At 35.7% G+C, this 26,020-nt stretch overlaps 1 protein-coding gene across 2 annotated transcripts in view; it reads left to right on the top strand.

Moving 5' to 3' along the window:
* Positions 1–26,020, top strand: part of UBR1 (ubiquitin protein ligase E3 component n-recognin 1) — a 168,291-nt gene that overhangs the window by 60,126 nt on the left and 82,145 nt on the right. For both annotated transcript variants that reach the window (XM_069105859.1, XM_069105860.1), the window contains exons 6-21: positions 2,711–2,849; positions 4,982–5,044; positions 5,489–5,612; positions 5,956–6,060; positions 6,905–6,993; positions 8,750–8,848; positions 9,743–9,900; positions 11,824–11,923; positions 12,679–12,807; positions 15,088–15,268; positions 16,615–16,676; positions 17,434–17,544; positions 19,455–19,520; positions 19,789–19,890; positions 20,458–20,521; positions 25,082–25,206. In XM_069105859.1, the coding sequence (XP_068961960.1) occupies positions 2,711–2,849; positions 4,982–5,044; positions 5,489–5,612; positions 5,956–6,060; positions 6,905–6,993; positions 8,750–8,848; positions 9,743–9,900; positions 11,824–11,923; positions 12,679–12,807; positions 15,088–15,268; positions 16,615–16,676; positions 17,434–17,544; positions 19,455–19,520; positions 19,789–19,890; positions 20,458–20,521; positions 25,082–25,206 (1,717 nt within the window). The remainder of the gene's footprint in view (positions 1–2,710; positions 2,850–4,981; positions 5,045–5,488; positions 5,613–5,955; positions 6,061–6,904; positions 6,994–8,749; positions 8,849–9,742; positions 9,901–11,823; positions 11,924–12,678; positions 12,808–15,087; positions 15,269–16,614; positions 16,677–17,433; positions 17,545–19,454; positions 19,521–19,788; positions 19,891–20,457; positions 20,522–25,081; positions 25,207–26,020) is intronic.

Genomic DNA, 26,020 nt, shown 5'->3' with positions numbered 1-26,020 from the left:
CAATATTCAAATTGTTTCTTCCTGGCTGCTTGTAATATTCTCTCCTTAATCTGGGAATCCTGCAACCTGGCTATAATATTCCTAGGAGTTTTCTTTTTGGGATCTTTTTCAGGAGGTGATCGGTGGATTCTTTCAACCTCTGTTTTGCCCTCTGGTACTAAAACATCAGAGCAGTTTTCTTTGATGATTTCTAGGTTCTTACTTTGGTCATGGCTTTCAGGCAGTCAAATAATTTTTATATTATCTCTCCTGGATCTATTTTCCAAGTCAGTGGTTTTTCCCATGAGATATTTCACATTGCCTTCTATTCTTTCATTTGTTTGGATCTGTTTAACAGCATCTTGATTTCTCATAATTTCATTCCATTTGTTCCAATCTAATTCTGAAGCAATGATTCTTCTCATTGAATTTTTGAGATTCTTTTTCCATCTGGCAAATTTGGCTTTTTAAGGCATTCTTCTCCTCATTGCCTTTTTGGGCCTCCTTTGCCATTTGAGTCAGTCTGTTTTTTAAGGTGTTATTTTCCTCAGTCAGGCTGTTGACTCTCATTTTGTAATTTTCTTGCATAGTTCTCATTTCTCGTCCCATTTTTTCCTCCACTTCTCTTATCTTCTTCTTAAGGTCCTCTGTGGCCTGTAACCGGCTCATATTTTCCTTTGAAGCTTTTGGTGCAGAAGTTCTGACTTCATTGTCTCCCTCCTGTTCCATGCTTTACACCTTTTTGTCCCCAAAATAGGAGTCTAATGTTGGATTCTTCTGTTTTCCTTTTGCCTGGTAGTCTCGCGCCTCAGTCACTTGACCCCTGGGCTTTTTGCCACAGTAGGACTCTGCCACCAGACAGGGGAGCTTTCATCCCAAACTCTGGGGTTTTCTCAGCTGCCAGAGGTATTAATTGGGTGCCCTCTCTGAGGCCTCCACATGCTCTGGCAAGCTGTTCACACACCCCAGGACCTCCACGCTAGACCGCAATCCAGATCCAAGCAGGTTAAAGCAAGAGCGATTACACCTCAGACTAGTTGCTTGGTCCCTCTACACTCTGCAGGCCAGGAGCTTAAGCTGCCATGTTGCCAGGCTCCCAGGGCGAGAAGCTGAAGCACTCCTAACTACTGGTCCCAAAGTCCACACTGCACTGACCTCTCACTTTGTCCTTAGCGTCTATGTGTTTATAAATCTGGAAATGGCCACAGCTGCTGATGATCTGTAGTCCCTCCGGCTGGTGGCAGGTCAGGTCTGCCCTGGGGCTAAAACCTCGGCTAGCGAGTGGCTGGGCTCCTAGCGAGTGCCTGGGCTCGGCTCCCAGAGGGCTGCGCTGGCCACTTGCTGTGGGCCTGCCGGGCTGTCCTCAGTGGGAGGTTAGCTTCTCTGTGTCATTTTGTGGGTTCTGCAGCTCCAAAGTTTGTTTAGAGTCTCTTTTTTACATGGATTGGGGAAGGTGGAAGCTGGAGCCGCAGGGAGGTCCTGCTTCTACTCTGCCCCCCTATTATATACTTTTATAAGTCCAGGTGATATCAAATGGAGATTTCCAATTTCATATGCAGTACTCTTTTTGTGTTCTGCACTGTATATGGAAATACTACCCCTTTGGATGTTTAAGTTTATAAGAAAAAAATATATTTTTAAACGTTTCATCAAAGGGATGTCATTTAAGTTAGACTTTGAAGGCCCCAAAGTCTTAGTATAGCTGCCTTCTCAACTTTGTGTATTCTTGGTTTATAAATTCTTAGGGTGTATTTGGATGAGAATGGGAGAGGAGGCTGGGAAGGCAGTAATATTGGCAGTATCACAGTGGTAATGAGGTATATCAATTTAAAAGAACATTAACTGTTTCTAGTCTAGTAACTACTTGTCAGACAGTCTAAGTGGGAGAATAAAGGGGAACACAACAAAGAATACTGTACATCAAGCACCTAATGTAGGATGGGTGATAATTTCACTTATTATTTGGAACTTGCTAACTGGCACCCACTTACCTTTCCAGCATTGTTATATATAATTCCTCTTCCTGTACTTGGCCAACTGGCCTTGTTACTGTTCCTCACACATGACATTACAGGTCTTGTGTCTTTTTTTGCTCTAGCTTCTCTGTAGGCAACCTTGAATGCCGTCCTTTCTTAGAAACCCTTGTTCCAAGCTTCTGCTCAAGTACCACTTTCTAAATGAAGCCTTTCTTCATACTCCTCAACTGCTGGTGTCCTCCATCCCCAAACTATCTTATATTTGTATACATCCTTCATATATTTCTGTGTATATATTGTTTCCCTCAATTGAAGGTGAGTTTCTTGAGGGCAAGGGCCATTTTATATTTTGTTTTATATCTTCAGCACCTAGTTCAGTGTCTGGCATACCATTCTTAGGATCCGGATCTAGGGCTAGAAGGGACCTCAGAGACCACTGATTCCAAACCCCTCATTTTACAGATGACAAAACTGAGGCCCATTAAAATTAATTGACTTTCTCAAGATTTCACAGCTAATAGACAACAGAGATGGGGTTTGAACCCAGATCCTCTGACTTCAGATACAGTATTCCTTACACTATCTCACACTTCTATGTTGTAGTAGGCGTTTAATAAATGCTTATTGATTGGTTAACTTAAAACTTAAAAATCTACCTGTGAATAATGGAATTTTCTTATGTTTTACTTGTATATATACGAAATGTATTTTTCATGTTTTCCTTTGATCTACTTGTCTCATTTTCTCTTTATTAGGGAGAAAACTGAAAGATACTATTGTGTCCTTTTCAATGATGAGCACCATTCTTATGACCATGTTATATATAGTCTACAGAAAGCCCTTAAGTGTGAACTTACAGAAGCTCAGTTGCATACCACTGCCATAGACAAAGAGGTTAGTGAAATGTTAATCTATTGTAGTTATATTGGAATGTGTGTTAGTCAGCAGTCAATCCAGTAGATATTTAACATCTACTAGCTTTATCAGGTGCTAGCATCCTTTTAATTTAATCTTCATATTATATTTACTCTTGTAGAACAATGAAATAGAGAGAAAAATGTTACCAAATACACAGTTAGTTCTTTTGATCTGTCTGAGGTTTAGAATAATCTCACTCCAGATCTTTTTCCTATTATTTTGATAATTAAGATGAGTATATTTCGTAACAAGACTATATATTTATATTTATATTTATATTTATATTTATATATAGCAGATTTTGTTATAATGGGAAAGCAGATCAAATAAACCACTATTGTTGCTTTGCTTTTAGTTTATTTTCTTTAGTCTATCAAGTTGTTTAATTTTTATATCACCTACTGCTGATTTTGAATAATTTCAATAATTTATTCTATATTAAGCATTCATTGTTTACCATATACATATTCTATTCATTAAATTATAGGGGAGTTAAAGAAGCAGTAGAAAACCTAGCCCCTACTTTTGAGCTATTTGTAGTCTGATTGGGAAAACATACTATTTACACACGAAAGGTTTCAGTTTTCCTCATGTTATTTTCTGCACAAACATTTTAAACTAGAATGTTTTAACTTTTTTCTTCTTGTATTTCTGTACTGCTTATTGAGGTAGTAATTGTAAAAGGATCAAAAGGCAACCTGCAGAAGGGAAAAGAAGAAATAAAGAGTCTTAAACAGTCTACATGTTGAATAATCAACTTCTGAGTAATCAGTATTTGAGCATACTGTGTTTTACATAGTTGATAGCAATCAAATTTCTTACCAACTTTTTATTGCATGTTTTAAAAGTCTTGCATATATATAATATATGTGATGTAAGTTATTTTTATGTTATGTTTATTTATGCTAAAATACAATCAACTTTTCACTTAGGTGTGCTATCAAATTACTTTTAAAAGAACGTAAATACTAAGGGACAACATTGTCTTCTTTTGAATGTTTATTCTAAGGATGTATTTGTTTTGTTCTTAATAAGGGATTTTCTTTTATCTTGTAAATATAATGAGATTATATACATAAAGTGCTTTTTGAACCATAAAGTGTTATGTGAATGTAAGTTGTTGTTACGATTATTCATGATTTTATCTCCCAGATGGAGCTGAAAGCAGAAGTACTACATCTAATGGTTTAAAAGCATTTATACTCTTTTAATGACTAACTCTATGTTATAACCAAGTGATTGCCTTATATTAAGCTTTGGCCCACACAGTAGAATGTGGTGACTAATTTAGTTAGTAGCAAATATTAACATTTACATATCACAGATGCCAGCCTCAATGAGACCAGGATGTAAAGCCCATCTTCTCTTGTGCCATTCCAGAAGTGAATAGAATGGTAAAAGGCCTGGAAATTATGCCATATAAGAATCAGTTTCAGGAACTGGGGCTTTCTGATTCCTCTTTAAGTTGATAGCCTTTCAAATATTTGAAGACAATTATATCTCTCTTACCACCTCCAAACCTTTTCATAAAGTAGTAGTAATAGTCTGGCAGGGAAGTGAATTTCCAGTCATTTGAGATCTTCCAAGTAGAAACTCACTAACCACTTCCCTGGGATGTTGAAGATGGGATTCTCCCTTTGGATGGGGGTGAATTAGGTGATTTTTAAAGTACTCACCAACTCTTATGATTGTGTGAGTTCTGGATGATGTGAGGATCAGTATGCTGCTACATTTCAGTGACTTTTCATAGCCCCAAGTCTGTGAAGCTCAGGGAACCCTGGACCCAATACTTATTTCTTAGACAGGTTAAACACAAAGTCTATTACTTTGATAAAAGATACCATAAATTTAAGACAAAGGTACAGTTCTGATTTTATCAATATCCTGAAGCCATAAGGGTTAGATAGCTTTGGGCTATACAGCCACCAGCCTTCACTTTTCCTTTTTAGAATTCCAAGAGAACATGGTCGAGATGGACTCATCTTTGATCTAGGCTTCAGCAAGCAAGTTTTAATAATTCATAGTTTGTTAGATTTTTAGAACCAGTGTAGCTTAGTGTTGAAGTACCTCCATTACTTAATAATCCTTCAAATTTTGTTTATAATTAGGGTCGTCGGGCAGTTAAACTAGGATCTTGTGTTCATTGTCAAGAAGCAAAGGAAAGTATCAAGGTAACTGCTTTTGGAAGTACTTGAACATACAAAGGGAACCATGAGAGCTGTGTCAATGGAGGGGAAGTTGAGAGTTGTGGTCAAGAGGGAATGGTTATAGGAGGGGGAACAAGACATCCCACAAAATAAAGTTGGCCATACAAGCTAAATCAAATTGATGTGATCACTGCCTTCCAGGAGCTTGATGTCTCCCTGTTTAATATATCATTCTGTTCTTCTTTCCCTGTTTGCCATAATTTTCATGAACAGAAAATTGACATTAGGAGGAAGGAGTTAAATAAAGATGAAAAGTAATTGAGATAAATTTTAGATTAATTCAACAAATTATAAGATTCTATTGTTTAAATTAATATCTGAAGGCAGTTAAGCTCAGTTTTGAGTTATGCTTTAGGTTTTCCTGACAGTCTATTCTTTGTTTTCTTTAATTATTTCCTATATCTCTAGTTTCATTCAGAAAATGTTTCTCAGCATCCACTTCATGTAGAAGTTCTACATGCTGATGTTATGGCTCATCAGAAATTTGCTTTGCGTCTTGGCACCTGGTTGAACAAACTAATGAGCTATTCAAGTAAGCATATATTCCTTCATATTTCTTATAAACATTCTTTTCTTACCAATGGTTTTAAAATATGATTGAATGGACTATATTTGAAATTAAGGTGCTCATATTAATCTATTTCCTCCTTTGTTAAGCTTTTGATATATTTTCAAGGTCATACTTTGCATTTTAATGGTTTCTTAATTGTTTTCTTAATTGGCTCTTAATCCCTTAAAATAAAGCGACCAGTTGTTAATGTTTGACTATTAGTTTGAGACTAGTAATTATGATATTTAAAGACAATATGGTCTATGTGTTTTTGGAGAAGTATTGAGAAAAGTTATGAATGTCTACATCAACTTTTCTTTCCCAGGTGATTTTCGACAGATCTTCTGCCAGGCCTGCCTCCTTGAAGATGTCCCTGATGATCCCTGTCACATAAGCAGGTTAATGCTTTGGGATGCAAAGCTTTACAAAGGTGGGTAGATCTTATGATTTTGATTAAGAACCATAATCTATTTTAACAAGTACTTTCCTTAGTGTTAAATTGACTGACTGTTAATTTTAAAATACTAGGATACCTTAAGGTAAAGAAATTATTTAGTGATTTGTTAGTGAAAGGGGATATTCTTTTTTTTTTTTTAAGCAATCGGGGTTAAGTAACTTGCTCAAGGTTACACGGCCAGTTATTTCTGGGTGTGGTGCTGAGTATCTGAGCCCAGATTTGATCCCCAGGTCATCCCGACACTGGAGCTGGTCCTCTTACTCGCTGAGCCACCTGGCCGCCCCTTGAAAGGGGATATTCTTTTAGGTCAGAATCTCAATTATCAACCTTGTGTATTTCTGACTTCAGTTTTTCTTCAGCACCTCTATTAGTCAGGGCCAGTAAATAATATGTATTCATATAGTAGTACCTCCATTAATCTTATTCAAGTTTCTCACAAAAAATTCTTCATGAGTTAGAAAAAAGTAAGGGAGAGGAAAGAGGGAAAGAGGAATGATGGTGATAAAATCAGAAAAAAGATAGAAGGGGCTATTCAAGTAAGGATAGTCCTTCCATATTTTTAATAAACCCACATTTATTATATAAATATGAAATAAGAGGAAAGGCTAAGTGAGGACATTAAAATAAATTGAAGAGTCAAAGAAATGAAGAGTTGTAGAATATAGAAAAAAGCAAGAAAAGCTGCATATATGGTTTTATATTAACAATACTGAATTAATATTTTGGTTGAGGCTTGTTAGTTAGCATGTTCATTGTTTTTAGAATATCCTGGAAAATTTTCCTGCCTTCTACTCTCATAAAATATTATTTTTCACAGGTGCACGTAAGATACTTCATGAATTGATCTTCAGTAGTTTTTTCATGGAAATAGAATATAAAAAACTCTTTGCCATGGAATTTGTGAAGGTAATTGTTATCTGTATCTATATGAAAATATTAGTTTGTGACTATGAATATGGTGATTTTTATAAGTAAAAAGAATAGAAATGGAAGTTGAGTGCTTCTGAAAAGCTTGATTTTTATAGTTCATTTTTATTATTTTCTTTCAGCACCTGATAGTCTCATAAATGGTTTCCTGTAGAGAACACAAAACCATGCAAGGGGAGGACATACTATCCCATTCACATAAATACTCAGTCTACTTAATCCTTTCATTCATTAATGTATTGAGGCAGAAGATGAGTTAGAGTAATGGTTTCAGATTATTGGGAGGAAGAATTATATAGCTGAGAAGCAGGAATCAGGTTAGATACTACATTTATACTTGTATTTTCAAGGCTAAAATGAAAAGAGAAACTTTAATCCTATCTCCTCCACTGTTATACTCTGATAGTTCTATGCTTTCATTGGTGTGGATATTTCTTCCATTGATGCAGTTTTTTGTCTCTGTCTTTCCTTCCTTAAATCTTCCATGGAGGATTCACCTAATATACTAATTCTTTTATCTTCTTTATTTATTTTTTGCATTATTGCTTACTTTTTTTCGCACATTTATAATTTGTTTTCTCAATTCCTTTTGCCTTCCATAAGCTGTACACATAGTATAAATATTAGCTGGTTTGATTTTAATTTTTAAGCAATTCTGAAAGACCTGAAACTGGTCCAAGAAAAAGAGTCAGGCTTAGATTGGAAGCTGAAGGTGGAATGGGGAAATGGGGATTGTGGTAGACAGCTATAGAGAGCATGATGAGATAGGCCAAAATTACAAGTTGCAATCTGTGCAAAAAGTACGAACTTATAGATAATCAATCCATAACACGATCTGTCATTAACAATAAGCTAGGATCTTTTGGAATACAACCTTGAATTTTAAGGTTGATAGCAAGTAAGGCAGTCATGTTGTTCTCAAACATACCCCATACTCAAACATAACTTCAAATTCTCATTTCAAATTCTAGAATTCTGATTCAGTTTTGTGAAGACCCTTGTTAGTGGTTTTTCCTCAAGAAGCTAGGTACATAGAAGGACCTATCCCTACAGTAACACATTGACTTTGTAAGATGTAAAGAGATGACTTCTACCTTGCAACTGCCCCAGTTATCTTCTTGCTTTCAAATTAGAGCCATTCTGAATATGAAGCCACATTCTGAATAATTACTAGCATACACATTCTTATTACTTCCACTCCTCAATTCTAAAGTTATCTGTTCTCAGTAGACATTCCTCATCACTTTAGGAAATTCTTTTTTGTTTTTATAAAAAACTTTAAAAAGTCTTTTTACTTACTAGAAAAGTCTTTTTATTATGAATTTAATAATTATCAGCAAACATGAAGAGGAAACTCCTTGTTTTCTGCTGACTACTTCCTCAGATCTTAGAGGTGTGAGGAGGATCTCAGCCAATCCTAACTCTTTGAAGCTGCCTCTGGGCTGTTTCATAGTTCTCAGATTTGTTGCTTTGCGTCATTGAACTAATATTTATGCATCTTTCTCAGGAGCTTGCAAAATGTTATTAATCAGCACAGTATCTGTAGTAAATAGAGATTATGTTTAGTTTAGCCCTATAGATGGAGAACTTAGGGGCACATATGAATGATAGGCTTGGGGATAGAATTCAGGTTTCTTGATGTTTCTGATATTGTTTTCTCTGTATGAGTTAAATTCAATGGTTTGAAAAGTTTCTGATAATGGTTTGTAATCAAGATTCTCTAAAAATCTTTCAGTTTTATAAACCACTGCAGAAAGACTACATCAGTGATGATCATGATAGGAGTCTCTCTGTGACTGCATTATCAGTTCAGATGTTTACTGTTCCTACTCTGGTATGTACAGGTTACAGCTTTGTTCCGACTCTTTATTGTTCAGATTACTTTTACATTTTCTTAAAATTAAAGTAATCAGTATAAAATTGCCACTCATCTACTTGCTGCCTGAGCTACATAAATACCGGAGTACAAACTTTTCTGGGAATGAATGTGAGGAGTCTATCAAAGTCCACATAAGCCATTCTGGGCCTATATATTTAAGTCAGACCTGCTTTCTGAATGTGTGTATGTATATTTGTATATATGAAAAATTTGTTTATGCTATTCTTTTATTCCTAAATTTTTTTGTTTTGTTTTGGAATATGAAGCCAGGATAACGTTTCATATTTTTGGAGATTATGGTGCTTAGCCCTCGATAATAGAATGCCTTGCTTTCCTTGATGTCTTCTGAGAGATCAGCTCTGTTCTGTCTATGTATTATCAGCAGGTTGGATAATAGTTTGAAGGAGAAAAATAGGAAGCATGATTCAGTAGAAAGAATGTTACATTCTAAAGTTAGTGGACCTAAATTCAAAGCCCAACCTTTTTTGGGGGGGGAGGGGGAGTAACAACTTCGGGGGTTCAGAGGAGTTAGACTAGATGATTTACACTTCTTCCTGGTTCTAAATCTTAGTTTTATGATTATAAGCAAAGGTGGTACCTCTAGAGCAGATACTTGCATGATCAGTTTTGAAAGCTATGTCTATTTTCTATACTGTTCCTTACACAAACATTGATAGTGAGTATATATCCTGCTTCTCACTTTGCTTCTTCTCTAATGGGCCTTATGGTGGTAAGGTTGAGGATTTTTAGAGTGAATGCTGACTTTATTTTCTAAAATTTGATGAATAAATAAATGATGTACATATTAGGGCTTAATATTAAAGTCAGTATTATTGAAATACTATGTAGGCTCGTCATCTCATTGAAGAGCAGAATGTTATCTCTGTCATTACTGAAACACTGCTAGAAGTTTTGCCAGAATACTTGGACAAGAACAACAAATTCAACTTCCAGGGTTACAGCCAGGACAAATTGGGAAGGGTATATGCAGTTATATGTGACCTCAAGTAAGTTGATTTCGGGAAATGGTGTGGGATATCTTTTAAGTAGTATGTGTTCTTGCTTTATTTTTCCCTTTGAGGTAAACTATGAATATGTTTTGTTACATAGGATTTTATTTGCAGAAGAGTGAGCAACAAAGGATTGCTGTGTATCCATGCCCATATTCATAATTGGTATAATTTTGCCTTGTCAAATCCTAGTTTCATTGTGCCTAAACCTCAGTTTGGATAGTAAGGAGAAATTGCTGGTCATAGAGAGTAACCAAGAGAGCTTTCCTTGTGACAACTGCAGTTCTAAGTGATGCTGTGTTGAACACTGGGCCACAAGGACAGGAATCCTGCTAATGTAGGTGGATTTTGAGAAACCCTTCTCTAAAGTCATTAGAATAGTCCTACTTCTGAGCCTGTGGACAACCTTTGGTGTGTTACCAAGGTGAGAATCAGGCTGTAACAAGGATTTTCTCCTTCTCTAAAGCTTGGATGTGGGGAGTATTGAGCTTGGATCTTTTGGATCGCTTCAGACTCTTCCAAACTGATGTTGAAACATAGTCCCTTTGGGCATGATTGAATTTGATCAATAACTGTTCTGTATTCATGCTTTTCTCTTCAAGTGTTCTAACTGCTAGGTAAGCAGTGATGGATAAATTGTCCGTTTAAATGTATAAAAATTTAATGGGTTTTTTTCCTAAAGGAAAGCAAAAAGGAAAAGAAGAATATTAGGTTATATCTTTTCTTTTTTTTTTTTTTTGTCTTTGTACCAAGCTTTCTCTAACATTTCCCTTCTGTGGTTTCTTGTTCTTTTCTGAGATATGTATTTGCAGATGATTTGATATTTTAAACCAGTGTTGCCCTTGACTACTACAAATATTTTGTCAAACATACAAAATGTTTGCTGGATGAGCTCTTTTAGTCTTCTCTTTTTAGTAATTGCTTTACATTAATTAAACTTCATTAATAAGTTGTGGGATGGTAATTTGGTGATTGTTCTTTTGTCCATTTATTTCCCCTCCACCTTTTTTTTTTTTAAGCACCACCTACTTGTTTAAATAGGTCCTTTTGGAGCTGCCTCAACTATATGCTCTGTCTTCTTATTTTTTATATTAATTTTGATCTTTGCTTGACAAGTTTGACCATACATTGCCATGTTTCACAACTCCTGACTCTCTTAAAAAAAAGTTTTTGAGCTATATAGGCTACAGGTATGTGGCTTCTGAATAGCCTTTGGCCCCTTTCTTTTCTTATTCCTGAGCAAGCTTTTACAACATATACTGACATTTTTGAAGACACAAAGTGTTAAAGTGTATGTCTTGAGTGTCTTAGAAGTTATTTGAATCATGGTATCCAGTTTTCCATGGGATTGCTATCTTTTTACCTTCTGCAGCAGAATCTGCACATAGACTGCAGTTATCTTTCTGGTAATCTTTTTTGCAGTTGTGAACCATAAGTACTTGGATGACTAAGTATCCCATGAAATGATACCTCTTATCTGTGTGATAAAACCATCTCTGCCAACTCCTTTATTTGCCTCTTTATAGCGAGCCTGTGAGCCATCTTTCCATTTAATAGGATGTGAGTTTGGATTATATTCAACCTAGGAAATCTCTGTGGAAGCCTTTGTTAGGTTAGGTCAGTTCTTCACCCAGTTAAGGAGCCATACCTGCCTCACAGGATATAGTATGTAAGTATATTTTCTTCCTTGTCTGACATTTGCCAGAGTACTCATATTCACATTCAGGTTTTATCAGCCAGAAAATAAATGAGCGTATCCAGATCCCTATTTGCTGGAACTTCAGGTTATTGCAATAAATGAGAGGGTTTTTTTGTTGCTTTATTTAAATAAAGAATGTTAATGATAGTTTGTGTAATCCAGTGAACTATAAAATTATCACTAAGTAGATAAGTAACATATTTCCTTGTGTCTTGAAACAGGTATGTCCTCATCAGTAAGCCCGCAGTATGGTCAGAGAAATTAAAAATACAATTTCTTGAAGGTTTTCGATCTTTCCTGAAGATTCTTGCATGCATGCAGGTACTTTATTATCTCTGGTCATCATTAATGGAAGACATAGAGACGAATAATATTAAATCTAACTAAAATCATTCTGGTCTTTTTATCTTTAAAGATCATGTATGATAAGTTTTCTTTTTTTTACTGTATGTAGGAGGCAGCCTAGTGTAAGGTAAAGAATGCTAACTTTAGAGTCAAACAACCTGGATTTTCAAATCATGCCTTTGATACTACATGTGTGACATTGGGCAAGTAACTTAACCTCCCATAAACTCAGTTTCCTCTTCTATAAAATGAAGGGGTTAGACTAGATGACCTCTGAGGTTTCTTCCAGTTGTAGAGCCCTGATCCTATAAATATTTGTAATGAAATATGCTTTTAGTTTTGAAGATAATTACCTCAATTGAGAAAGAACAAAGTAGAAATTATGATGTGTGTCCCCAAATACGATTTCCATTATGGATTCATTTTAATATTCTGTTAGCATTTCACTTTACCTCTTTATAAAATGAACTGGGTTTTTTTTTAGTTCTCTAGGATGTTTAGTTTATGTAAATTAAAGGCACTTTTGTTATTCATTTTTCCATTAAATGTATTTCTTTGGATTGTGACAGTGCTACCTTTAAAAAAAAGAACAACCATATTTTTATACACACGCAAGCACATATACATATATGTATAAGCATGTGCACGTGTTTATATGTATCTGTATAGCTATATTTTTAAAGTAAGTGTGTGTCTGTGTGTGTGTGTGTGTTGTTGGCTTTTATTCTTAGGGAATGGAAGAGATCAAAAGGCAAGTAGGGCAGCACATTGAAGTGGAGCCAGACTGGGAGGCTGCTATAGCTATTCAGATGCAGTTGAAAAACATTCTTTTAATGTTCCAAGAATGGTGTGCTTCTGATGTAAGTAAATCTTATCTGTGAGATTTTTTTTTCCTTTTATTTTTTTGCTCAAGTTTTTGCTCAAGATTTTCCTATTGGAATATCCTCCCTCTTTTTCCCACTTATAAAATCATATCCATCCTTTTAGGCCCAGCTCAAATGCCACCTATCCCATAACTCTTACTCTTATCCCAGATAGAAGTTGTTGCTACTTCTATTCTTTAGCCCTTAATTTATATTGTTTATATAGCAAATAACATATACTGCCTTTTATTCGATTTGCGTACATTTCTTGTCTTCTTTAAAGATTCAGACCACCCATAAATGCAGTGACTTTCTTTGTATTCAAAAAACAGTCTAACACTGTGCTTTGTATGTAGTAAGAATTCAGTAAATATTGAATGAATGAGTAAATTCCATATATCTAAAAGGGAGCTTATTTTCTTTACCTTGAACCTTTTCCTCCTTCTGATGTCACTTTTTATATCAGTGATATTCACCCAGTTTTCTAGGTTTGAAACCTGCTGTTCTCTTTGATTTTTTTCCTCTCCCTTGAGTTCTGCCCCTATGACATCTCTTATATCCATTCCCCTTCTTTTCTTTCTTTTTTTTTTTTTTTTAAAGCAATTGAGGTTAAGTAACTTGCTCAAGGTTACACAGCCAGTTATTTCTGGGTGTGGTGCTGAGTGTCTGAGCCCGGATTTGATCCAGGTCATCCCGACACTGGGGCCGGTGCTCTTACTTGCTGAGCCACCTGGCCGCCCCTAAGCAATTGTGGTTAAGTAACTTCCTCAAGGTTACACGGCCAGGTGTTTCTGGGTGGGTGCTAAGTGTCTGAGCCCGGGATTCGATCTCCAGGTCTTCTCAACACAGGAGCCGGTGCTCTTACTCGCTGTGCTACCTGGCCGCCCCCATTCCCCTTCTTTTCTATCCCTAATGCCAGCTCCCTAGCACAGGTTATCATTACTACTTACTTGGACTGTTAATTTTATTAGCCTCCTAACAAGCTTCTTTACCCTATTCTCTTATCCTTCTAGGCTATCTAATGATTTGATCGTATTACTCCTCTACTCGTAAATCTTCATTGATTTCCCATTGCCTACTGAACTAAGTTCACATTTTCTTTACCTGGCTTTTAAGACCCTACCATACCCACTCCAAACCATCCCCCCCTGTTATCACCCTACCTTTCAAGCCTTATATTCTTCTCACCAAAGATTAGGAAGGGACCACAGAAGCTGTCTCATCCAAAAGTGCCCTCTAACTTATCCTATAAGCGGTCACTCAACCTTTACTTCAGTGCTTTTGGGGAGGTTAAATATACTGCCTTCAAAAGCGGACCATTCCACTTTTTGGATTTAAGTTTTAAGTCATTAGGAAGTTTTTACTTAACCTACTTTTCCCTCATAAAACTTCTATCCATAGGAGCAGCTAGGTGGTGCAGTGAATATAGAAAGCATTAGCCCTAGAATCAGGAGGACCTGAGTTTAAATCCGGCCTCAGACATTTAACATAAAAACTAGCCGTGTGACCTTGGGCAAGTCACTTATCCCCAATTGCCCTACCTTCCCCCCTCCAAAAAGCAAAAAAACAAACAAAAAACAAACTTCTATCCATTGCTACTTATTTAACCCTCCATTGCCTAGAAGAGAATATCTAATTCCTCTTCCATTTAATAGCCTTTCAGATACTTAATGATGACTGTTATATTTAGTAAATGTTCTCTTTTTACAGGCAGAACATCTCCAGCATCTTTAAATGATCTTCCTATATCACTTTCTCTAGGCCCTTTACCATCTTAGTTGCCCTCTATTTATTCCATGTACTAATAGCCAAGTAGACCACCCTTTGTCTCTTGAATATACCCTGTCCTTTCTTGTCCCTATGTTTTATGCTCATGCCTTTTGAGATCTTTCAAAAATGCATTGTATACCTTAAATGCCATCTATCTTTGTGTGTTCTTCAGTTCTCCCATCTTGACTCAAATGCTGCCTTCTTCCAGAAGCTTTTTTCCCTGCTCCTAACTAAAGTCAATTTTTTTTTACTCACCTTTGACTCACCTCACAAAGTGCTTTTTGTGTTACAATTCTCTAATGAACTTTTATATTTTAGTTATTTGTGTATGTCATATTCCCCAGCTAGATGATAAAGACCCATATCTTATCCAAACTTAGTATTTCTCTTTTCCCAAGTACCCTGTATAGTACTCTTTACATGTGGTTGATGTTTAGCAAATTTTTGCTGAACAGAATTAAATGACTGTCCCTTTAACATTCTTGTATTTTGTTTGTTTGTTTTTAGGAAGAGCTCTTATTAGTGGCTTATAAAGACTGTTATGAAGCTGTGATGAAATGTACTTTAAGTAACATTTCTTGTGAAAAGTCTGTAACTTACTTATATGGCCACACTTTGGAATGCAGGCCCTACAAAGTGTCTGTCGATCCTGTTAGCATACATTTGCCACTCTCCAGGACACTTGCTGGTAAGTATCTTTCTGACTTGTTACATGATCTTTGATTTTTGTATATTCAAAGTGATAAAACTTCCTCTTGCTTCCAGAATAGGTCTTTATTCATTTCTTTTTAATTCAGAAAACCATGTTCCAAATGTTAGTCTAGGAGCATATCCTAGTCCTTTTTATTATAGAAGTTAAGCACATGCTGACTAGAGAGATATCTCTGTCTAGATACCTCCCTCAGTCTCTTTCTCTACATAAACATGTGTAGCTATATATCTATACATCTCCCTAAATGTATGTGTGTGTATCCATCTCTATATATCTTTCTATATAGAGATCTATCTGTATCTCTATAGATAGATCTGTACCTATATCTCTGTCTGTCTGTCTAGCTATCCATCTAGCAAGATCTCAGATAGCTCATATTCCTACTTATATGTACTGTGATTTTACCAATCACTTGGGAAACTGGGGATATCATATACCTGGCCCTTTGAGCAACTGATCAATAATCGGATAAGAGAGGAAGTAAGGTTTTTGAAAATTCAGGAAGGATACTTAGTTCCCTTCTTGATCCTATAGTTAAAACTCCCCTACTAGTGACCCTCACTGCTTAAAGTTTTATATAACATTCTTTTTCTTATCATTTGCATTGAGTTACATGGTTTCCTGAATTTATCAAGAACTTGAAAGCCTACTTCCAGTTTTAACATTCTAACTTTTCATTCCACTTATTAATCTGCTTCAATAAAACTGCATTGAACTTAATGGACCTAAAGAGATATAATTATGTCTTTAAGATACTGTTAAATACTAGCACTCAAACTTTTTGGATCAGTAGACCATTTTAATTTAGCAGCTTGTCATTTGTGACACTTGCTTCAGCTCAGACCATGCCAAATATGGGTCGGTTGATTTTTTAATTGGTCAGTCTTATAGTTTATTTAATACTAATTACCTTTGTGTGATATAGCAGTATAAATTATAATTAATGGGTGCTGGATTTGGAGTTAGAGAGCCCAAGTTCATATTTTCCCTCAGCCACCTGCTACCCTATGTGGCCTTGAAGAAGTTCTTTTTTCCTCTCTGGACCTCAGTATCTAAATAATCTAATCAAATAAAAGAGGAAGTTGTATTTGATAATCTTTATGGTCTTATCTTACTCTAAATCTTTTATACTATACTAGCATTTATTAATAACTGATTAAAAATGGAATCAGAAATTCAAAGATAAGAGTATTTGGAAATAAATCCAATCAACAAAAAGCAAACTTTTTAAAGGGTTATTACCCTATTATGCAGAAGGTATTGAGTTGACTTGAGCAATATTAGTTAGATTTTGTTATACTCATTTTTCTTTCATGTTTTAGGTCTTCATGTACGTATAAGTAAGATTGGCGCCTTTTCAAGACTTCAGGAATTTGTGCCTTCAGTAAGTGTTTGTGTTGATTTTTCTTATCTTCCATTTCTAAACATTTCCTAGTTGATGAATAGTAAAGAATATTATGAAGAAATAGTGAAGGAAAAAAAAGGATACCTTGAAAATCCACTTGAAATTCTAACTTAGAAAGTTATCTTGTGGAGCATGTTGAAATTACATTAGAATTTTATAGCTAGAATTAACCTGAGAAATCCTTTGTTTGACTTATACATTTTAAAGGTGAGAAAGTTGAAACCCAGAGAGGTCAGATGAGTTACCCAGAGTCATAAGCTAGTTAGTAACAAAATTACAACTAGAGAACCCAAGTCTCCTTCCTTCTGGTCAAGTGCCCTTTTTGTATCACATAGTATTTAAATCTTTACGACTTTGTGTGATCTATGTCATGTTACTTGTGGGGCATGTTTCTAGATTTAAAAAAATTAATTATTATAAACATGTACATTTTACACTCAGAATTTTTTCTCTTGTGAGCATGCCATCTGTTAAGGGGTAATCCCAGAGTAAAGCCAGTTATTCTGCCATCCTTCCTCCTATATTATGTCCCATTTTTTCCCAGTAAAGCTATTCTAGGCCTATAGGGTAAAAAGAAAAGCAGCAGAAGAAATAGAAAAGTTATCTCCACTCCCAGTTTTCCCAAAGTGCTTGCCTTACATTTTAAGCAGTTTCACTACAGCTCCAAGACATGCAATCCTGTCTCTACAAATAAATCTACTTAAATTAAAATACTAATCTTATATGCTCTTTTTAGGAAGATTTTCAAGTGGAGCTGCTGGTGGAATATCCCTTGCGTTGTCTAGTTTTGGTTGCCCAAGTTGGGGCTGATATGTGGCGAAGAAATGGTCTTTCGTTAATTAGCCAGGTACATCAAAGTCTACTCTTTACATTTATGAATCTAAATCTAAACAGTCTTTGAACTTTTTTCATTAATGAGTCTACATGTAGACTGTTACGGATATGTTCTGCATTACTGCACATGTATAACCTATATGGAACTACTTGTCTTCTCAATAAATGGGGCTGTGGAGGAAGGAAGGGAGAGAATTTGGAACTCAATAGTTTTAAAAACAAATGTTAAAAATTGTTTTTACCTGTACCTGGAGAAAAATAAAATACTGAATAAAAAAATGAGTCTACATATGCATTGAGGCTAGTACTCAAGCAACAAATAGGATATTGCCAGGCCTATTTTTGAAGGCTTTCCTAAACAATGGGACCTGCTACAGCTTGTGCTCTACTGCCATAGTGTTTTCAAGAACCTTTGCCTGCGTCATGATGAAGGATCAGACTAGGACTTTAGTGGTAGATAATTTCACATATTGAGTTCATTCATTCCACAAGCATGTATTAATTACCTGCTTTGTGCCATCCACTATACTAAGGGTTTAGGACACAAATACAAAAATAAAGCAGTTCCTGCTCTCAAGGAGTTTACATTCTGTTAAACAAATACAAACCATTATTCCTGTTTTACAAAATCTACTTTGTTAAGAATAAATGAATTGTCTCTTGCCTGCTGGATTCTTTCCTATACTTTAAAGCTAACTCAAACATCCCTTCTAAGAAGCCTTGTCTGGTCCACCCTGGGATTAGGGGAGAAACAAATGACGTTTACCTTTATGCCTCATATCGTGCTTTGTTTTGCAACTCTTTTTTTTTTAAATGCTTTATTAACTTCTGATTTACATCGTTCGTTTCCGCCAGATTTTGAGTTACAAATTTTCTCCCCGTTTTTCCCCCACCCATCCCCCCAAAACAGCAGTCCCACAGGATATCCCCACCTCTGATCTGCTCTCTCCCATATTTTCTCTCATACCCGTTTCAACTTTTCCAGTAGGGCATGGTGGATCTCTATATTTCCCAATTACATGTAAAACAATATTGATAATAGTATATATATATTTAAACATTTGATTTTAAAACTTTGAATTCCAGATTCATTCCCTTCCTCCCTTATCACCCACCCTTACTGGGAAGATAAGCAGTTCAGTATAGGTTGTATCTGTGTGGCTAATGCAAATTTGTTTTGCAACTCTTTAACATACCTATCATTTATTATTGTTTGTTATCTTTCTTTAAGCTCAGTGGCAAGTGGGGTGGGGAGTGGGGAGTAGTGCAATACCATGTTCTGTCCAAGCCATTTTCCCCAGAGATAGTACTCTACATAGAAGAGGTCCTTAAGAAATGTTTGCTAATTGGCATACAGGTCACAGTTTTTATATTCAAAGTTGTCTCTTTGCAGTCTATTTATCTTACAGTATCATGTTCTCCTTCATTGTAAAAGGGAAGGGGGGCAGATAGGTGGCGCAGTGAATAGAGCACCGGCCCTGGAGTCAGGAGGGCCTGAGTTCAAATCCGGCCTCAGACAATTGACACAATTACTAGCTGTGTGACTTTGGGCAAGTCACTTAACCCCAATTGCCCTCCTAAAAGCAAAAAAAAGGGGGGGGAGGGAAAATTTTGAGAGCTAGCCCTCAAATATGACTAGAGTAACTGATAAGACTTTAGCCACTAGTACAGCTTCCCTAACTTCTTACTATCCTTAGATAATTTCAAGATTTGTTGTTGTTGTTCACTTATTCAGTCATGTCCAACTCTTTGTGGCCCCATGTATCATAGCATGCCAATACTGTCTATGGGATTTTCTTCGCAAATATACTGGAGTGGTCTGCCATTTCCTTCTCCAATTTCCAGATTAGTAAGAATTGTTTGTTGTTAACTTTAATTAAAATTTCTTCCTTTTACATCTATTTACTTGTTCTTACCTTATAGGTATTTTATTATCAAGATGTTAAATGCAGAGAGGAAATGTATGACAAAGATATCATCATGCTTCAGGTAGTAATCTCTAATTATAACTGGTGTTTAGTACCTTATTACTCCTCAAAATCTTCTGTACTTAAGCTATTGTAGTTATTTCTTAATTTTATCAACTTTTATTTCTTTGTTAGTGCACAATATGGTAGGATAATGATGAAAACTGCTACTGGATAATCCTGCACTAGCTTCTTTTGTAATTTTCCTGATGCTTATGTGAAAACCAAGTTAAAGTTATTAGCAAATGAGAAATTTTGTGGTTATTTATACTTCTGGGTATATCACACAGATTGGTGCATCTTTGATGGATTCCAACAATTTCTTGTTATTGATACTTCAGAGATATGAACTGATTGATGCTTTTAGGAAGCTTGTTCCCACGAAGGACCAGGTAAGTAACAGAACAATGTAGGTGAAGCCATTCCATTGATATCAGTATTGAACATCCTTTTATCATGGTTTCATTGCATTAGTATTTAGAGGTTACCATGCCAGTTGGTCATTTGAGATGTACAAAATAACACCTCTTAACTTTTTGGAGTCTCTTGGAAGACATTAGATGACAGGACAAGACAAAGCTTTTTTTTTTTCTAATTAATCATATATTGTAATGTTCACTTTCTACAACTGAATATCCACTTCTACTAAGTAAAGTATACTCCCACCATGGGTGACAACCTTGAATCTGAAACTACTTTATCTTCCAGTCAGGGAGGGAAGAAACTAATAAGAGAAGGAAGGAGTAAAGGTTAGTTAGAATTAGTTTCATTGTTGAATGTTCTTTTATAGAAAGCTAGTAAAATATGGGGGTACATCCTTAGCCTTTTGAGACCGATTATCATTGCCCTGGTGCCACAGTCAGAGCCTGAAAATATGGAAATAAATAAGCCATTGAACTGACATTTTTCAGTTCTTATGTTCTAATATAACTGATTTATTCTTTTTAAAAATTTTGTAGGATTTGATTAAACAATATAATGCACTAATAGAAGAAATGCTTCAGCTCATCATCTACATTGTGGGTAAGAATCTTGAGGTAACATAATTAAAACAAGTATTTTCTAAATAGATTATTATTGTTTTTAGAAGGAGAATTAATGAGGTTGCTGCAATTTTATTTAATCCATTCTCCTAATGCAATGCAGATTACTAATTTTAAGATAAATTATGACTAAAAAGCTTGGGTAGCCACTGCCAGAAAGCATAGGATTTAGATATTTGCTTTTTGGTTGCTTGATATATATTGACTTGAAGTGTCTAGATCAATGATACTTTATCTCAAGGAGGGGAAACTTAGATGAAAAAAACCTGCAAATCTGTTGTTGATAGGCATGAGAAGATATTGAAGGTATTGAAGGTATTATGAGAAGATACTGTTTTAGCTAAATTTATTTTCATTGTTTTCTATCACAGTGACGTGGGAATGTTGGACATTTTTCTATGAATGGATCAGAGGAAGCAAAACTATTTTCTTGTACTATCAGTAGTCTTGAACATTTACATTGACTATTAAAGGTGGAAATTTCATAATACAGTTGCAGTTAACCTAAGTATACCTTGATTAACAGAAATTAGTTTAAAGGTTCTGAATTTAAAGGACAGTTTCATTGTTTGGCAGCTTGGGTAGAGCAAAAAACATTGAATATGGACTTTAGAAGATCAGTTCAAGTCCCAGGTGCTCTGTTGATGAGCTCTGTGACCTTGGCCAAAGCACATGATCTCTCTGAACCTCAATCTCTTCATCTAGAAAATGAGGAGAAAAATACTTAGTTGTCCTATCTACCCTCTTTGGCAGTGCTTGCATAGATCAAATGAAATAAAATATGTGAAGTAACATTTATAAAACTCATATACATGTGAGCTTTTGTTAACACTTGATCTATTTCAAATAGCTGTTTGTTAGGTAATCACATATTTCAACAGATGATATAGTTAAACTGTCATTGCAAACAAGACCTGGATATTTTGGTCTTTAGAAGTGTATGTATGTTCCCCCGCCCAACCCCAGTCCACAAATTATATAGGCATCACTGGTTGAAGGTAAGAGAACAGTAAGTTGTAAAGGAAAAGTTTAGAAAGATAGTCATAGAATTATTTAAGATATACAATTAGGCATTTAAGACATTTTTAAGTTGATAGAACTGCCAAACTATTAAGACTTTTGGAATTGTTTTTTCTTTAGTGGAGATAAATAGAAAAGTTCTTAAGATACTATTATTTTTATTTTTAATATTTTTGTTTTGAATATTTAAAGTAATATTCATATTTTTACCTTTTAAAATCAGAAATATGTGACTAGAAGAGAGGCAGTGTGGTGTAATAGAGAGAAAGCAAGTTTGTATCAGGAAGCCCTCAGTTCAAGCCCTAGATTGGTCATGTCAAATTCAAATGCAAACAGGACCCACAAGGTCCCTGTACCTGCATATTGACTTAGAAAACCATATATTAACATTATCTGTGTTCTTTTGTATTTTTATTTATTTAGTTAAATATTTTCCAGTTGCATTTTAATCTATTTCCACATATTTCAGGCTTCCATGTGCATGTTTGACTCCTTTGCCTTAGGCAATTTTCCAAGACTTTAAGTTGCTAATGCAGTGGTAAGGGAAGCTTATGTAAATTAACCTGCAGTTCCCAACATCAGTTAGATTATAGGTCTGGGCAGCCCCCTTTATCACTCCCCTGATCCCCAATATGATTTGAAATATGATTGATAAAAGACATTGTATTTTTAGGTATAAATTCATTTGGTGGCCAAAGTATTTTAAGAAGATTTTTCATAATAAAGGGCAGCATGCTATAATGTAATGAATGACTCCTGGAATAAGGATCAGAGAGATATAGCTGATCACGTAGGTGCTGCTGCTAGCTCTGTGACCTTAAAGAAGTTTTTTTTCCCCCGCCAGGTTTCAGTTACCTTATTTGTAAAATGATGAGGTTGGATTAGATAAGCTCTAAAGGCCTTAATGGCTCTAGGATTCTGTGATTCTAAGTCTGTTCAGTTCAGCAAACATTTACTATAGATGCCATGATGCAGAAGACATCATCCTTGTCCTTATGGAGAGTATAACTGGTAGCAGAGGTGCATTTTTTGTTGTAGCAAAGGATTGGAAACAAAGTAGATTCCTGTCAGCTGGGGAATAGCCAAACAAATTGTGGTACATGAATGTAATGAAACATTACTGTGCTAAAAGAAATTATGTGGGGCAGCTAGGTGGCACAGTGGGTAGAGTCCAAACCCTGTAGTCAGGAAGATCTGAATTCAAATGCAGTCTCAGATGTTTACTAGCTGTGTGACCCTGGGCAAGTCACTTAACTCTGCCTCAGTTTCTCATCTATAAAATAAGCTGGAGAAGGAAATAAAAACCACTCTGGTATCTTTGTCAAGAAAACTCCAAATGGGAGTGGCCAAGTAGCACAGTGAGTAAGAGCACCGGCCCCAGGGTTGGGATGACCTGGGAACAAATCTGGGCTCAGATACTTAGCACTACACCCAGAAATAACTGGCCATGTAACCTTGAACAAGTTACTTAACCCCAATTGCTTTAAAAAAAAAAAAAGAAAAGAAAACTCCAAATGGGGTCACAAAGAATTGGACATGACTGAAACAAGAACAAGAAGCAATGATGTACATGATGAATACAGAGAAGCATGGAAAGACTTACATGAAAGAAAGATTCAGAGTGAAGTGAGCAGAGTCAGAATACAAGTAGTCAACAAGCATTTATTAGGCATCTACTGCCACAATGTAAATTCAAAGAACAATCACTAAACAAAAATGAATGTTGCGTAATTACAAAGAACAAGATTGGCCTCTAGGAAGACATATGAGAAGATACCTTTATCCCATTCCTTTGCAGAAGTGGGGGGCATCAATGAGTGTGGAACATTACATATGTTGTTAGATTATATACATACATATGTATATATATATATATGTAGAGAGCTCTAGATTTTGCTGATTTTTTCCTTTTAAAAAAATTCTTTGTTATATGGAATTACTCTCTAGAATTAGACAGAAGAGGGACACATGGAGGAAATTGAAACGATGTAAAGATATAAGTAAAACTTATTTTTAGAAAACATAGTAGCACAGTGAAGACAGGCATAATATGGTAAGTGTTGTAGAAGAATTGAAGTGGTCTATGGGAATACAAAGTAGAGAGATGGCATTTCAACAAGCTAAGCAATTAAATATTATCTGAGTCAAGCCTGCAATCATGACACCTGGTATCCATTACACAATGGTAGTGGCAGGCAGGTAATTAAACCCTATTGGGCTACGGGTTGTGTATTAACTATTTAAGTATTTTTCTGCCTAAAATCTCAGGTAGTTCATTTCCTAAGGTCAGTTGGACCTCATGTTGGATGCTTAGGATGTAGATATTGGGAGCAGTTAAGTAACTTGGTCAGAGTTGTACTTCAGGATTGCTCTATCTCGTGGAAACTGGAAGTTTAATGGGTAGACAAATGATTTACTTTAGAGTAAATTCCTGAACTACAAAAATTCCATTATGCAAGGGATCCCTCTCATGACAAGACCAGGTATTTTTTTTTTACCTTTTTTGCAGAGGGGAAGGCAGGGCAATTGGGATTAAGTGACTTGCCCAAGGTCACACGGCTAGTAAGTGTTAAGTGTCTGAAGTCAAATTTGAACTCAGGTCCTCCTGACTCCAGAGGCCGGTGCTCTATTCATTGTGCCACCAAGGCACCCCAAGACCAGATATTCTTACAGTACCACCACAGAAGCTAATGGTAAAGAGCTCCAGAAACTGGAATTGGCATCTAGATGGCAGTTGGAGCATGAGAGGTTCCCTGTTACTGCTTATAGGCTCATGTGATTGATGGCTGTGATAAAGAAGAATCTGGCTACATGGCTTCCTTTTTTTTTTTGAGGGGAGAGGCAGGGCAATTGGGTTTAAGTGACTTGCCCAAGGTCACGTGGCTAGTAAGTATTAAGTGTCTGAGGCCACATTTGAACTCGGGTCCTTCTGACTCCAGGGCTGGTACTCTATTCACTGCCCCACCTAGCTGCCCCCATGGCTTCCTTTTTTGCAGTTTGGATTAGTGAAGTTGCAACTGTAGCAATACCAGTTTGTTCATATTTTTTCTTGTTCAATAATAAAGTTATCTTGCCAAGTCCTTTAAAAAGGAATTGTCATTTTATTCCTTTTTCAGAATAGGCAGAATAAGGGCAAGTTATTGATTAGTGAAGCGTTTGAAGAAGAAAGAGTTCAGTGATATCAACTCTTCAGGTGCTCTGTACCAGATTTAAATTGACTAGAGGTTGTCATAATTAGAAATATTTTCTAATTTAGTTTAAGGGAACTTTTTAGTTTGAAGGATGGGTAAGATTGATGAATGCATGGATGAATGAATGAGTAATTATTAAGTGTTTACTATCCTAGAGGGTTTAAATTTAGAGAGCCTTTTTGCAAATAATATTTATCATTTACCACACAGGACTGAGATTTCATGAAATGTTATTTTATAAGTGCCATATGGGCAGTTACAATTTAAATAAATAGTACTGGTGTTCTAACATGCATCATTTTTCATTTTTCCTTTGTTGTTCTTATTAGGGGAGCGTTATGTGCCTGGAGTGGGCAAAGTGAACAAAGAAGAGGTTATCATGAGGGAAATTATCCACTTACTTTGCATTGAGCCAATGCCTCATAGTATCATTGCCAAATCCTTGCCAGAGAATGTGAGTAGGTATTTTTTCCCCTTCAATTAAAAAATCATCACTTTTTAGGCCCCCTGGTCCTTTGCTAATTATTAAATCAGAGCTTCTTAAAAAAAGGTTTTTCCGGAAATATTGTGATATATTTATATCTGTGTAGACACACATCTCAAAAGTTTTACCACCATGTAAGGGTTGCATTTGTGGACACAAAAACTGAAAATATGCTGAAGCATGACTGAGTTGTGATTTCTGCTGGTATAGAATATTTGAACTAATGAAGATCAAAAATCTTTTGTAATATTGAAAATACATGTATGTATCCTCAAGTGTCCCAAAGAGTGTTATGATTATAACCCATTTATTTTTCTGATAAGATAATAAGTGATCATTTAATAGAATTTTTTTTGCCTTTTTTGGGGGAGGGAAATTGGGGTTAAGTGACTTGCCCAAGGTCACATGGCAAGTTTTTGTGTTAAGTGTCTGAGGCCGGATTTGAACTCAGGTCCTCCTGACTCCAGGGCCAGTGCTCTATTCACTGCACCACTTAGCCACCCCTATTTAATAGAATTTTAAGGTTTATAAAGTACTTTCCTTCATAACAGTCCTGTGTGGTAGATAGTGTAATTATATTCACTTTATAAATGAGAAAACCAAAATTCAAAATGCTTCATACTTGCCCACAATCATGTAAAATGCATTAGAGTGGGATTCATATCCATATCTCAACTCCAAATGCAATCAGTATTCTTTCAATTACACTAGGCTGTTTTGAATTAGAATAAAAATTAAATGTGAAATAGTCTAGTAGTTGGTTCTATTTTTTTATTCCCTCTAT

Source organism: Petaurus breviceps, unplaced genomic scaffold (genome assembly GCF_028583685.1).
Source record: "Petaurus breviceps papuanus isolate PSGF00001 unplaced genomic scaffold, PetGlider_PUasm1.0 77, whole genome shotgun sequence".
NCBI classification, from domain to species: domain Eukaryota; kingdom Metazoa; phylum Chordata; class Mammalia; order Diprotodontia; family Petauridae; genus Petaurus; species Petaurus breviceps.
The sequence above is the reverse complement of the archived record's forward strand: the minus strand, read 5'-3'. Positions and strand labels throughout refer to the sequence as shown.